Genomic DNA, 15,251 nt, shown 5'->3' on the forward strand with positions numbered 1-15,251 from the left:
TGGCAACCATTAATCTCATATATAGATCAAATAGAACCATTACCTCCTTGAGTGTTACGTTGAGTGTCATGTGGGAGGGAGGTCTGGAAGTTATCATGGAGGTAGGCCTACTTGTTGATTGCAGTTGGTATTTATTTATTCTCTTTCTTATTTCTTTTAGGGTCACACAATCTAGCTTTTGTATCAGATCTAAAGTGCACCTTTGTTTCATTATTTCTATACTGAATAGACTGTTCCTTCAAAAGTACCATATGTTGTTAACCTCTTAACACTTTGCATGCCACGCCCCAGATTTCTCTGGTTTACCCCCCGCCGGTTGAATGCCCACTCAATTCTCGTATTTTCTCTTTTTCTTTTTTTTTTAAGCGATCTGAAATCATATTTCATCAACCAAGTCTACCGTTGGAAATTCAGCTACCTCAGGCGCTCACATGTGAAAAAAGCACCCCCTATCGTCTCCCAGGTGGTAATTCACCCTTTTGGATTGAACTCAATGAAAATGAATGAGAAAAAAAAACCTGCACTCCACATTTTACTTCTCACTCACGCAGCTGGCATCTACCAGCTTCATGCTGGACTCTCGGAGCCGCGGGGAATATGTGTTTTACTGTATACACGGTGAATCAATAAAAAGATCGATTTTTTCGAATGGCGATCAGGAATTGGAATAATCCATTTGGATACCATCTGATCTCAGGTAAGGAATCTATGTTACAAGTCTAAGGATAATCAGACTCGTTTTCACGGATATATAAGCTTTTATGTGATTATGTGATATCATATGGCTGTTTGACTATGCGTGCCATCAGGAAATAGGAGAAGCGATTTTTGCGCGAGCGCCACGAGCGTGCATGCGTACACATATACTATCGATAATCTAGCGTTTATTTGAAAACGATTCATAAATAGGCCGAACAATGACAACGTTCTAGAATATTCCAGTTAGGGATGGGTACCGAATTCGTTACTTTTGAGGTACCGAACCGAAACACGTCGGTACTACAGAGTATCGATTCAAGTGAGATACAGAGAGAGAAAAAAAAATTCATTCTTTTTTTTTACCTTTTTTCCTTTCATGTCAACGTTCACACGCACAATATATGCTTACCTAGGATTTGACTTGATTCAACAACAAAGCAGTCGGAGCAATGGCAAGCCGAAAACTGTCGAAATTGTAGTTATTTGAAGTTTGGATTTTTTTTTTACGACTGAGGTAGGTAAATAAAATTTCTTGAGACTAAAGTACCGAAAAAAGGTACCGTTGGGTACCGGTTTCGATTCACAGGTACCGGTACCGTATCGGTTCAAATGTGAAAGGTACCCATCCCTAATTCCAGTAAAAGGCGATTATCATGGAAACCTCTTTTTTCTCTGTGAAAACTAGGGGTTTTCTAAATGCTATGAAACGGAAATGAACCGATAAAAAAACAATCTGCTTCGACAATGTTGACTGGAAATAGGTCATTGATAATGCGACCGGCAGATTAGACACATAATTTAAAACATAGATTAGGCGATATTAACGTTAACATTGAAGTGGCCTTGGGCATTCAAGGGGGTAAAAAGGAAAACACGGCTGACTCTCAAAGTGTTAACAGGCGCCCCCAAAAGTGGCAATTTTTTTTACTTGAACTTGAGGACTGCATACTTTTTTTGCAAACCAAAATACTATACTTTATACTTATAGCACATGCATGAGCCTGGTCTCTTTTGAAAGATGACATTCTGAAGTTTCTGATACAATAACATGGGTCTGAACTTGAGTTGTAGAAAAACTTGTTACTCACGTTTTTCTGTAGTAGTTAGTAGTCCAGAAGTAGTATTTCCCAAAAAATTGGTATGGCTGAAAACATTTCATAAAAATCGGTTCAGAAATGAGTGATTATGAGCGATTTTGGCGAAAAGTTAAAAAAAAAATCAATAAAAAAGGCTGCCGAAAACTATTTCCTCACTGACTCCAATGCATTCCGCGGAAATTTCTCTTCCTGTTTGCGCTCGTGACTTTTCACCTAGATCCCTGATTCGCTCATTCCCAAGTGGGGTATCATTGGAAAGCCAGACTCATTACAACCCTGTCCAATAATTTTCGAGATTGCCAAATGATTGACGGAGGTAGAGAGTCTGGATTGGTATTTGAAAAAAATTCAAAGTCTGCCGTTTTACTTCGGTGCACGCCTCACATATCGGCATGATGTAACACGAGAAAAGTGCTGCGTCGCGCCGGTGGGCAATTCGTCCTCAAGAGGGGCCAGGCCGTTGCACGTTAAGAGGTTAAATTTGTTTCTAATCTTTTATTTATGTGTATTTATTTCTTTATTTTTATATAGGGAGGTGCTTATTCGATATCCATGTTTAGGAAAATGTATATACTGTGTATCATTGTGTATATACTCTTTGAATAAAAACGTTAAGAAAAAAAAATACAATATACAATCTAAAGTACAATCTATGTACAATGAGATACAAATGCAGACAATGAGGTACAAAACTTTAAGGTAAGGTGCAAATGCATAACGTTTTTTAAATGCATTAAATAGAAATGAACATACTTTGCCACACAAACGTCATTAGGAATGCCTAACACTGCACCATGATTATTGTCCTGTCAGGAGAGCTTTGGGATATGTGTGACATTATGTGAAAATTAAATCAGTGTTGTTTTTCCGGTGATGTGCCTGTTCTCTGGGTAACTACCTGTGTAGCACTGCTTCCTGGAACAAACCTGTGTATCTCTTACCAGCACAATGCCACACTGTTTGCCTTGAAGTGATAAGTGCAATGTACACAATAACTAAGACCCTAACCAAATACTCCTTCATCCCCAGGCGATGCTGTTCTCAGAAATCTGGAGATCAAGGAAAATGCCTTGGTAAGTTAAACTACAGTAAAGTTCAAATTCAACTTTATTTGTCTCCAAAGGGCAGTTGGTTTTGCAGCATAAAGTGCAACATAAAAACAAATGTGAAATCACATTAGTGAAAGTAACTCTGCATCAATGAACAAGCATAGTCATCAGAACAGCAGTAAGAACGGTCCTACTAATCACCCCAAAGTACCAGAAAATACCCTAAAGTACCCCAAAATACCATAAAATACCCCAAAGTACCCCAAAGTATACCCCAAAATACCCCAAAGTATACCCCAAAGTACCCTAAAATACCCCAAAGTATACCATAAAATACCCCAAAGTACCCTAAAATACCCCAAAATACCATAAAATACCCCCAAAGTATACCCCAAAATACCAGAAAATACCCCCAAAATACCCCAGAATACCCCAAAGTATACCCCAAAATACCCCAACATACCCCAAAGTGCCTGGAAATATACCACAAATCAATGAACAAGCATAGTCATCAGAACAGCAGTAAGAACGGGTCCTACTAATCACCCCAAAGTACCAGAAAATACCCCAAAGTATACCCCAAAATACCCCAAAGCAGGGCTCCAGACTAACTTTTTTCACCACCGTCCCAGAACCGTCCCGAAATACAATCTTAACCGTCCCAAAGTGAATGTAACCGTCCCAAAAATCAAATGTCGTTTCTTTACTTTGGTTTTGTTGTCTATAGTTGTTATTGCCATAAGAAACACCATTCAGAGAAGGGGAGAATAAATTGATTTAGTCAAAAGGCTCCCAGGTGGAAAGACTTCACAAGAATAATTATGATTAAAAATAAATAAATATATATATATATATAAAAAAAAAGTGTTTAACAAGGTGCTAGTATAGGGATATTTGGTCACGGTGCTGTTATAGTCAACCAATTGGAGCCATGTTGATTATTCCTTCCATAGGAAAATATATTTAAATGTATTTGTATTTTATTTCGTTTTAGTTTTTTGTTATTACAAATGTGTGTGTTTATGGTTGAAAATGTTAGAGATAAATAAAGATCAAATCAAATTGCACAGTGCAATACTCCAATTCAGCCATTGGGAATTCAGCCGTTGTGTGGGGGGCGCTGTTGAGCGGGCCTGTGACCGGACCTGAAAGCGCCCCTGGCTCTGCGGCTCTGCAGCTGCATGCTATTCGCAAATCCAGCATGAGCCAGCTCCCGCTGCAGCTGTCGTTATCAGAACACTACACACATATCATAATGTTTACAGCAAACTGTAGTTGATCACCAGGTATGTTTTATTAACGTAGAATAATTCATATATATATGCGCGCACTGACAGTCGGCTAATTGACATTTCCTGTGAAAAAAATTAAATCCTCTCGTCCCGTTTGCGTCCCAAAAAAGATTTCTGTTCTTCCCAAATCAATATTTGATCGTCCCCGGGACGACGGGACATCGTTAGTCTCGAGCCCTGCCCCAAAGTACCCCAAAATACCCCAAAGTACCCCAAAAGACCCCAAAGTATACCCCAAAGTATACCCCAAAGTATACCCCAAAGTACCCCAAAATACCCCAAAGTATACCCCAAAGTACCCTTAAATACCCCAAATACCAGAAAATACCCCAAAGTATACCCCAAAATACCCCAAAGTATACCAGAAAATACCCCAAAGTACCCTACAATACCCCAAAATACCCCAAAGTATACCCCAAAGTACCAGAAAATACCCTAAAATACCCAAAAGTACCCCAAAATACCCCAAAGTACCCTAAAATACCCCAAAGTATACCCCAAAATACCATAAAATACCCTGAAGTACCCCAAAATACCCCAAAGTATACCCCAAAGTACCAGAAAGTACCCCAAAATACCCCAAAGTACCCTAAAATACCCCAAAATACCCCAAAGTATACCCTAAAATACCCCCAAAGTGTCTGGAAATATACCACAAAGTACCACAAAATACCTAAAATGAAAAACTAAAATGTGCACATTTTGTGTAATAGTGTGTAATAGTGTAATACTGTAATAGTGTGTAATAGTGTGTAATGGTGTAATAGTGTGCTAGTGTAATAGTGTGTAATAGTGTGTAATAGTGTAATAGTGTGCTAGTGTGTGCTAGTGTAATAGTGTGTAATAGTGTGTAATAGTGTAATTTTGTGTAATAGTGTGTAATAGTGTAATAGTGTGTAATAGTGTAATAGTGTGCTAGTGTAATAGTGTGTAATAGTGTAATAGTGTGTAATGGTTTAATAGTGTGCTAGTGTAATAGTGTAATAGTGTGTAATAGTGTAATAGTGTGCTAGTGTGTGCTAGTGTAATAGTGTGTAATAGTGTAATAGTGTGTAATAGTGTGCTAGTGTAATAGTGTGTAATAGTGTAATAGTGTGTAATGGTGTAATAGTGTGCTAGTGTAATAGTGTGTAATAGTGTGCTAGTGTGTAATAGTGTGCTAGTGTAATAGTGTGTAATAGTGTAATTTTGTGTAATAGTGTGCTAGTGTGTAATAGTGTAATAGTGTGATAGTGTGTAATAGTGTTTAATAGTGTAATACTGTAATAGTGTGTAATAGTGTGTAATTGTGTAAGTGTGTAATAGTGTGTGCTAGTGTGTAATAGTGTGCTAGTGTAATAGTGTAATAGTGTGTGCTAGTGTGTAATAGTGTGTAATAGTGTGTAATAGTGTGTAATAGTGTAATAGTGTGTAATAGTGTGTAATAGTGTAATAGTGTGTAATAGTGTGTAATAGTGTAATAGTGTGTAATAGTGTGTAATAGTGTATATTACACACTATTACACTATTACACACTATTACACTATTACACACTATTACACACTATTACACACTATTACACACTATTACAACACTATTACACACTATTACACACTATTACACACTTACACTATTACACACTATTACACTATTACACACTAGCACACTATTACACTAGCACACTATTACACACTATTACACTAGCACACACTATTACACTATTACACACTATTACACTATTACACACTATTACACTATTATACACTATTACACTAGCACACTATTACACACTATTACACACTAGCACACTATTACACTATTACACACTATTACACACTATTACACACTAGCACACTATTACACTATTACACACTATTACACTATTACACTATTGCACACTAGCACACTATTACACTAGCACACTATTACACACTATTACACTAGCACACACTATTACACTATTACACACTATTACACACTATTACACTATTACACTAGCACACTATTACACACTATTACACACTATTACACACTATTACACTATTACACACTATTACACTATTACACACTAGCACACTATTACACTATTACACACTATTACACTATTACACTATTGCACACTAGCACACTACACTATTACACACTATTACACTATTACACACTATTACACTATTACACACTAGCACACTATTACACACTATTACACTATTACACACTATCAGTGGTGCAGTGGCAAATTGACAGTAGGTCAAACGCTCCACGCGTGTGCGCGCGTATGTCGCGCATGCACAGGTTTTTTTGGCACATTTTTTTTTTTTTTTTTTTTTTGCCTTGAAATAGATAAGCTGAAAAAGGTAGCAGGATGTTGCCTATATTGTCAACAGATATGGTTGAAAAACAAACAATGTTTTGAATGTATTGATACAATTTCTTTAATTGAATCAACTTAAACTAGTAACTGAGTTACCATACAATCAGTCAAGCAAGCCCCCACCAAGTGGTCCTGGGCCTATGATTTGGTTTTGCTATCCTCGTTCTCTTGTCCTCAGCTGAGCGATGGCCTCTCAGCCAAGTTGCAACATATGTTGTTGAATCCCAGAACTCTGGAGGTGGCCCGTTGATCTTAATGAACATCAAAGATGCTACCCGTGAAATCATTAACCGTGTGCGTGTTGGGGTGATAATTTGATTCATGGCACTGAATTCCCTTTCACATTCTGCAGTGCTACATGGAATTACTTTTGTGCAATTCAATAAAGGCCTAAGCTCATCGGGTATCATTTCTCCATTGCTCTCAATAAAGTCCCTGAATCCATCAATGCAAGTTAACATTCCATGGCAATGACAGACACAGCCCATCGTTCACACCAAACATGATGAGGGGCAGGGATTCAATGTGAAACGCCCTACCCAAAGCTGTAAAGGAATGTGAATCACTATTCAAAAACACTCAAAACCCAGTTGTACAATAAATGACCAAGTATGGCTTTGTCAGTATTCCAATGTACAGTGTGCCCCCCCCCCCCCCCCCCCCCCCCAATGTACAGCCCCCCACCCACCCAACCTCCTCCAATGTACAGTTTCTACGTCAAATGTATATACACTCTTTTTCTGGACACTTTTTGTATCACAAACAGTACTGTATTTGCAAATCTGATATGTCATAAATGTATAGATGTAGCAGTACTGTCTATCTGTATGTCATGTATGTCATATATATGTTATGATGAATTGAAAATGGGGGACCCTGATGTAAACCAGACGAAAGTCTTTCTCTGGTCTGCATCCCCTTAACAATTGTATGTATTGAGCTGTACTGTACTGTACCCATTCTGCAATCTGTTAATACACTTTTCAATCAATCAATCAATCAATCAATAATATTGTTCATAGCAGCTAGCCTATCTCAGACTGTTAGTGACTTGTGTGCTGTTTGGGAACAGTTGACAATGTTTATGTAAAGACAGTAAGGGTTTTCATCAGCTCACCTGAATATGTGTTCTCAAGTTAGTATTGGACGTGTGGGACGTCGAGAGCAGCTTCGTTTTTGGTTGACACAATAAACACCTAAACAAATTATGTTTTAGGCGTTTTTTCAGTCAAACTCATAAACGTGTCCAGGTAGGGCCATGGAGATGCAGTGTTGTTATTGTTGTTGACATCATCTTCATCAATGCCATCAGTGGAAACATCAAATCCCTCTGCCATTATTTCGCGCTGACTGGTTCTGTTATTGTAAATTGCATGATCCATTCATTCTCATTCAGTGGTCTGCGTTTAGATTTTCACTTCCTGGTTTGCGGCCTGGAGTCCCGCCCTATCCTGCCTCTGATTGGCCTACCCGTAAAGTTTTGGCCTACCATACCCAATCGTGAGTCGTCACTCATATCTAAACAAACCAACCAATCATAGTGGGTTTTTTACGGGGAGTTTTTTTTTCTCCTCGCAGATCTTCTAGTCTAGACTCTTTCTCCCGAAAGTAGCGTGTAACGTTTTTGTGTGCGTGACTGCGCGTACACGCGGGAACATATCCGTGCGCGATTGCGCGTACTTCAGCCTCAGTGACCGAGGTAAAACGCCGTTATACCGCGTTATACCAGCACTGCACCACTGCACACTATTACACACTAGCACACTATTACACTAGCACACTATTACACTATTACACACTATTACACTATTACACACTATTACAGTATTACACTATTACACTATTACACTATTACACACTATTACACAAAATGTGCACATTTTAGTTTTTCATTTTAGGTATTTTGTGGTACTTTGTGGTACTTTGTGGTATATTTCCAGGCACTTTGGGTTATTTTGGGATATGTTGGGGTACTTATTTTGGGGTACTGTGGGGTATTTTGGGGTATACTTTGGGGTACTTTGGGGTATACTTTGGGGTATTTTGGCGTACTTTGGGGTATTTTCTGGTATTTTGGGGTATACTTTGGGGTACTTTGGGGTATTTTAGGGTACTTTGGGGTATACTTTGGGGTATTTTCTGATATTTTCTGGTACTTTGGGGTATACTTTGGGGTATTTTGGGGTATTTTCTGGTACTTTGGGGTATACTTTGGGGTATTTTAGGGTATTTTGGGGTATTTTCTGGTACTTTGGGGTATATTTTGGGGTATTTTCTGGTACTTTGGGGTATACTTTGGGGTATTTTGGGGTATACTTTGGGGTATTTTGGGGTACTTTGCGGTATTTTGGGGTACTTTGGGGTATTTTCTGGTACTTTGGGGTATATTTTGGGGTATACTTTGGGGTATTTTGGGGTACTTTAGGGTATTTTCTGGTACTTTGGGGTGATTAGTAGGACCCGTAAGAACAACACAATGATGATTATCCGTGTCATCCCTGTACATAAAGTATGACCAGCATAGCATTAACGATTAGATTAAAATATATTCAGGGCTGTACAGTGCGACGAGGTTATCGCAAATTGTGAGTGGAGAAAAATATTTGGGCGCACCTTTGCGAGTAGTGATTTCAACCCTTGCATTCGCATTTCACGCCTAAATTTATCCAAATCATGTGATGACGCGGTGACGTCACTCACGCGAGCTGCACACTTGGTTGGGTATGAACAATCGACTGAGCACTCACTGTGATTGTGCACGCAGCTTGTAGATGCCAGTCTGATTAGCTATAGGCTAAAAATGAAGAAAACCACCAGTAACCAGTAGCCATCTAATGAAAATGTGACGAGAACAGTGAGCCAGCAGTGGCAGTAGCCACCGTTACAGGTATGGCTAACGTCGTTAGCGACAGCAACATGGCTAGCTCTAGTAACATCAGCATATTTACCCGACCATAGCAAGCATTAGTCGCTTCATATCTCTCAGTTCCTTTGCTCAGAGAGCCCGTACTGAATTGTACCCATTCTGCAATCAGTTAATAAAGTTTTCAATCAGACAAATGTAGAGAAAAGCTTTTATTATAACATAATATATATATATATTATTTCTTTGCAGTAAAATCATCATGCCTAGTTTGGTCCTGCTCCTGCGGAGCGCTGGTACTGGTGGGCGGCGGGGAGCTAACGTTATTAGCGCAAGCTCTGGAAGTTTTGTTTTGATTTATCATGTAGCCTAATAGGGAGGTGTAGTGGTTACGTCATTAAAAATGTTTCCTGTTCCACTTAACACATTGAGTGACACACCCCTTACGGGAAGTGACCTGGCCTTGCCGTCCATTAACCCCATGTAAACGTAGTTGTACTTTGTAGACCTAAACCTATATTTTATAGCTATGGGTCTAATAACGCTGTCGAGTCTCATTGAGCTGCTTCTGGTCAACGTGCAAAAAACAGATTCTTTTTTCATCCGTACATTTCCGTTTTATACCGTTTTGAATATGAACATAGTCCGGCTTCTGAGCAATTCCAGGGAAAAGACATGAAAACAGTGTTTTTGTGTAATTCAATAAACACGTTGTCATTTTTCGCCTGATTATCGGATCTTCCTGAAATCAACGCTAGATCATCACTATTATCCTTTGTCGTGCACGCATGCAATGTGATTTAGACCGGCGATCCTGCAACCCAACGGCAGACAGCCAGACACATAAAACACATATAGCTTCAATCGCAGTAGAAATAAACATCAGATCAACGCAAGCTTTTATATATGGTGTCCTTACCTGGGCCCTATTCCCCGTACCTGGTTCAACTAAGTCGATCAAAAGTCCCATTATCCAGATTCAATTAACCTGATGTTTGAATCCATGCTTTCCCTGTTCCTCGAAGGTGGATTCAGTCTCGTTAATTCGAACCAGACTTGATGCTCAGGATCAGTGCGCTCGGCCGCCTCAGCTGAAAAGAGAGCAAGTGTCGATCGCAGAAATCCTGATTTTCTAACGGCATTGATTGATTGATTGATTTAAAACTTTATTAACATATTGCAGAATGGGTACAATACAGTACGGCTATCTATAGGCTAATGTTAAGTCCCTCATTACCCCAATCAATCAGATTATATTTCTTTAAATGTGGCTGATGGCAGTAGGCTTAATGGAATGAATAATCTAATGAGATCTATTGCTAGCAAATAATTAGTTAAACTCTTTCAGAATAAGTAGATACATTACAAACAAGCCCAAAGAGTATCTAATTGATACGAATTAATAGATGCTTATGAGGATATCTGTACTGTATGCGCGCGGCTTAGGTAACATGTACTTTATATATAAATACAGTTTTCAAGGCGCGACCCCCGAAATAACGTGTCAGAGAGGCTTGGAGCCGGCTATACAGTTTCACTATTAATCAGATTTGAATCTGTTTCGGACATACGGTAATCCATATGCATTGAATTGATTAACCTTTGGTTTATACCAGTGACACATGTTCATCATCAGATAACAGTGCTTGAACAGATAAATGCATTTTCTCAAATGCATTAATGTCAACGGCTCATTCAATTTCTCAAATCCGTCAAACAGCGCATCTCATCAGACATTTTAATCCCAGTTACAATATCACAATAACGTGTGAGTGACAGTGATACAATTCAACAAACCACAGATTCAGATTCCTCGTAATTCATAATCCACAATCCACGCATAGACACTTCAATTTATGCTTGAATGAAACAAAATCCGGGTGCTCCGTTAAGCAAATACATCCACAGCAGAGAATATGAAACTAATCAGAGCCAAACGCCCGGTTTCATTCATTAAAAATATCCCGCGGGATTCACATTTGCAATGATCCGTTATTAAAATAACCACATGCAGTGTGTATCGCGACTCTGATCGCCGTATCCGTATAAATATGACGTGCATTATTTAGGACAAAGTAAATCTATAGGCTGAATATGATTTATTATCAGCATTTAGGTCTATTATTTTACATTTCAAAAGCCCCCTCTAGGAAAACGAAGCACAAAAACATAATTTAGAATGGTATAATGCAGATCTACACTGTGGTAATTATTTCAGGAAGCGAGCTGGCATTTCTTTGCGAGGGTGTGGCCATGGTTCATCCAGCTAACTGAACTAAATAACTTCGGACCAGGTTCAAACTTTCTGATCTGTTACCATGGCGATTTAGAAAATCTGACGTCGGGGAATGGAAATGTCTGGCTTAAGTCAAGCTATGCTGAAAATTATCCGGCTAACTCAGTTAGCCAGGTACGGGGAATTGGGCCCAGGTCTCTGAAGTAATGCAAAAAAAAGAATCCAATAATCTCATCGCCATTCCAGTTATCCACAGCGATCCTGCCTCCGACGTTGTTGGACATTGCACTTCAACGGGCGGGCGGGGTCACCCGCCCCCATGCCGCAGCTCGGTAGAGAAAATAAACGAACCCGTTTCTAACGGGGTGCAATAATGCCGGAAGGCGTTAGAGGGCGGTATAATACCGTCTGCCAGCTCAGACACACTCGGAACAGTATGCACAAGGTGCCCTGCTGAATTATGAATGGCAATAGATAATAAAAGAAATACCGTGACAGAAACGTAGATCTACGTTTTTGGCACTCAACCGTCGGGCCACAGAAACGTAGTTCTACGTGAACGACACCGGAAGTGTTAATGTATTTCCCCATTGACCATTTCTAAATCGGCTCGTTTTAGATAAATAAAGCATTAACATTGGCATGGTGTACCTTTCTGTGCGTATTTATCCACAATCTATAGCTCAACATGAAAATATTCGCAATTAATCGTAAAGGTAGCAAAATAACAACGTTTATATTTTCGTTCGCTGGGAAACTACACTGCTATACAGCGTAGCCTCCTGCCTGTAGTCACAGACCTAGGATCAGATGTCCCTTACATTCGATAAGCTTAACAATTCGTACAATGGGAAAATAACTGACCCTGAATCTGTGGCTAGTATCTCTCTGGTGATCATAACCATTCATCTCTAAAGCCAACCACCATTTTTAAAAGCAACAATCACGTTACCATATTTGTATTTATATTTTAAATCGTATAACGTTATTTCACTGCATATTAAATCACTGTAAATACTAGGGGTGGAACGGTTCACAAAATCAACGGTTCGGTTCGTATCACAGTTTTGTGGTCACGGTCTTCGGTTCAATATACCTTGTTTTTTATTAAAAAATTATTTAACACTCCAAAAATGTAAACACGCTTCTCATTTATTTGAAGAAAAAAAAAAGATTTACAGCGGTTTGCCTTAAATAATGTTTGGCACACAAAGACCGAACTGACTGAAAAATATAGGTTACATTTGTATTGCACTAAGTATTAACTTAGTGCAAACAAACTAAATAATTAAACCTTTCTATTTTTGTGGCCACATTATAGACAAAGGCCATCAACAAAGTATGCATATGCTCAACCTGATAACAAACTATCATTACACATGGGCAAAACAGAGTCCATTCTCTTCGGTTCAAATAACAAACTCAGCAAGACCGACTGCTTCTCAGTTACAGTGGGTGACAATATTGTCACAAGGAAAGAAGATATTACCTACCTGGGTTCCATCCTAGAGGCAAATCTTTCCTGTGACAAAATGGCATCCAATGTAATAAAAAAAGTCAACCAACGAACTCGATTCTTGTACCGGATCTCCTCACTGGTAAACAAGAATACCCTGAAGACTCTAGCAGGAGCACTCATTCAAGGGTACTACGACTATGCTTGCACCTCATGGTACCAAAGCACCTCAAAGGCGCTAAAAACAAAATTACAAACATCTCAAAACAAACTGGTCAGACTACTGCTTGACCTTACTCCTAGAACCCACCTCACCCCTGCCCATTTTGACAACCTAGGATGGCTTAGAGTAGACGACAGAGTACAGCAACTTGCAATGGGCCTGGTCTACAAGATACACTACACGACCAAGGTACCCATGTACATGTCAAAATACTTCCCAAAGGTCAGTGAATACCACGATCACAACACCAGAGGGAGCTCCACAAATCATGTTAAACCCAGATTCGGCTCAAACAAGGGACTAAACACGTTTCGCAATTATGCCACATCAATGTGGAACGCCCTACCAAAAGCTGTAAAGGAATGTGAATCACTACCCACTTTCAAAAACACTCTCAAAAAACACCTAAGGGAGACTGCAACTCGAAACTGGCCCCTGTAAATGTCCGAACACAACCCCCTCCAATGTACAGTAAATTACCAAGTATGGTCTTGTCAATAATCCAATGTACAGTTTTGTTTGTACAGTTGTACAGTGTCCCCCACCCACCCCTCCTACCCCCCCCCCACTCCTACCCAACCCCCCCCACCCACCCAACCACCTCCAATGTACAGTCCCTCCCCACCCCCACCTACCAAATCCAATGTACAGTTTCTACGTCAAATGTATATACTCTTTTTTTCTGGACTCTTTTTGTATCACAAACAGTACTGTAATTGCAAATCTGGTATGTCATAAATGTATACTGTAGATGTAGCAGTACTGTCTATCTGTATGTCATGTATGTCATATATGTTACGATGAATTGAAAATGGGGGACCCTGATGTAAACAAGACGAAAGTCTTTCTCTGGTCTGCATCCCCTTAACAATTGTATGTATTGAGCTGTACTGTACTGTACCCATTCTGCAATCTGTTAATAAAGTTTTCAATCAATCAATCAATCAAAACCAGCACTAGACTTTCTTATCAAAAAGGAAAAGTCACAGAAAAGATTATTAGGGTTTAGGGTTTTAAATAAGGACATTTATGGGGTTTCTTGTATTAATAATAATTTGCACTAAGGAATGTTGAACTGTTGTTATCAACAAAAAAAAGGAGATGTTACAAGGGAATGGGGAATGATATATAAACCCCCCACAGTAGTGTGTCGAGTTGGTACGTACCAGCAGGGACCAGGATGTAAACAGACTTAGTTGACACCCACAGCTCTAGTCTCCTGGCTCGTTATTTTACACAGATAGACACAACCTCTGTTGTCATTCAAGCTTCGTCAATATACCCCCCTTCCCCAAATGTAACTGGTGTCGTGGAGTCACTTCGCTGTGAGCGTTTGTTTCCACGGTTAGCTTGCGGCTAAAGTTAGTTAACGTTAGGGTGACCATATTTTGATTTCCAAAAAAGAGGACATGCTGGCCCCAGCCTCGAGATACTTAATGATACTTTGCACAATCGAAGCGGGCATGGCCACTTTCATTTCACTATGTCTTGTGTACTGTACTGTATGTGATGAATAAACCTCTTGAATCTTGAATCTCTACTCAAAGTTTACTCAAAGATGCCTTTATTGTTTTAACATATGCTTGGAAACATGCACCCAGAAAAGCGGCCATTTTTTTTTTTTACTTGAACTTGAGGACTGCATACTTTTTTTGCAAAGCTTATCTTTATACGTTATGCTTATAGCACATGCATAAGCCTGGTCTCTTTTGAAAGATAACATTCTGAAGTTACTAATGCAAAAAAGGAAAATCACTTTTAGTGCTAATGAAATAGAGTAGCATATAGGTCTGAACTTGAGTTGAACGTGAACTTGTGTACTCAAATCTTTCTGCAGTGGTTGCAATATCCCAAATTTAACCACATAACATGCGCCCAGAAAAGTGGCAATTTTTTTTACTTGAACTTGAGGACTGCATACTTTTTTTGCAAAGCTTATCTTTATACTTTATGCTTATAGCACATGCATAAGCCTGGTCTCTTTTG

At 39.2% G+C, this 15,251-nt stretch overlaps 1 protein-coding gene across 1 annotated transcript in view; it reads left to right on the forward strand.

The window, feature by feature from the left end:
• Nucleotides 1–15,251, forward strand: part of vps13a (vacuolar protein sorting 13 homolog A) — a 381,735-nt gene that overhangs the window by 42,911 nt on the left and 323,573 nt on the right. The window contains 1 exon segment of the mRNA XM_084308048.1: nt 2,826–2,869. Within this exon segment, the coding sequence (XP_084164174.1) occupies nt 2,826–2,869 (44 nt within the window).

Source organism: Notolepis coatsorum, assembly GCF_963971535.1.
Source record: "Notolepis coatsorum genome assembly, chromosome: 1".
Classification (NCBI taxonomy): domain Eukaryota; kingdom Metazoa; phylum Chordata; class Actinopteri; order Aulopiformes; family Paralepididae; genus Notolepis; species Notolepis coatsorum.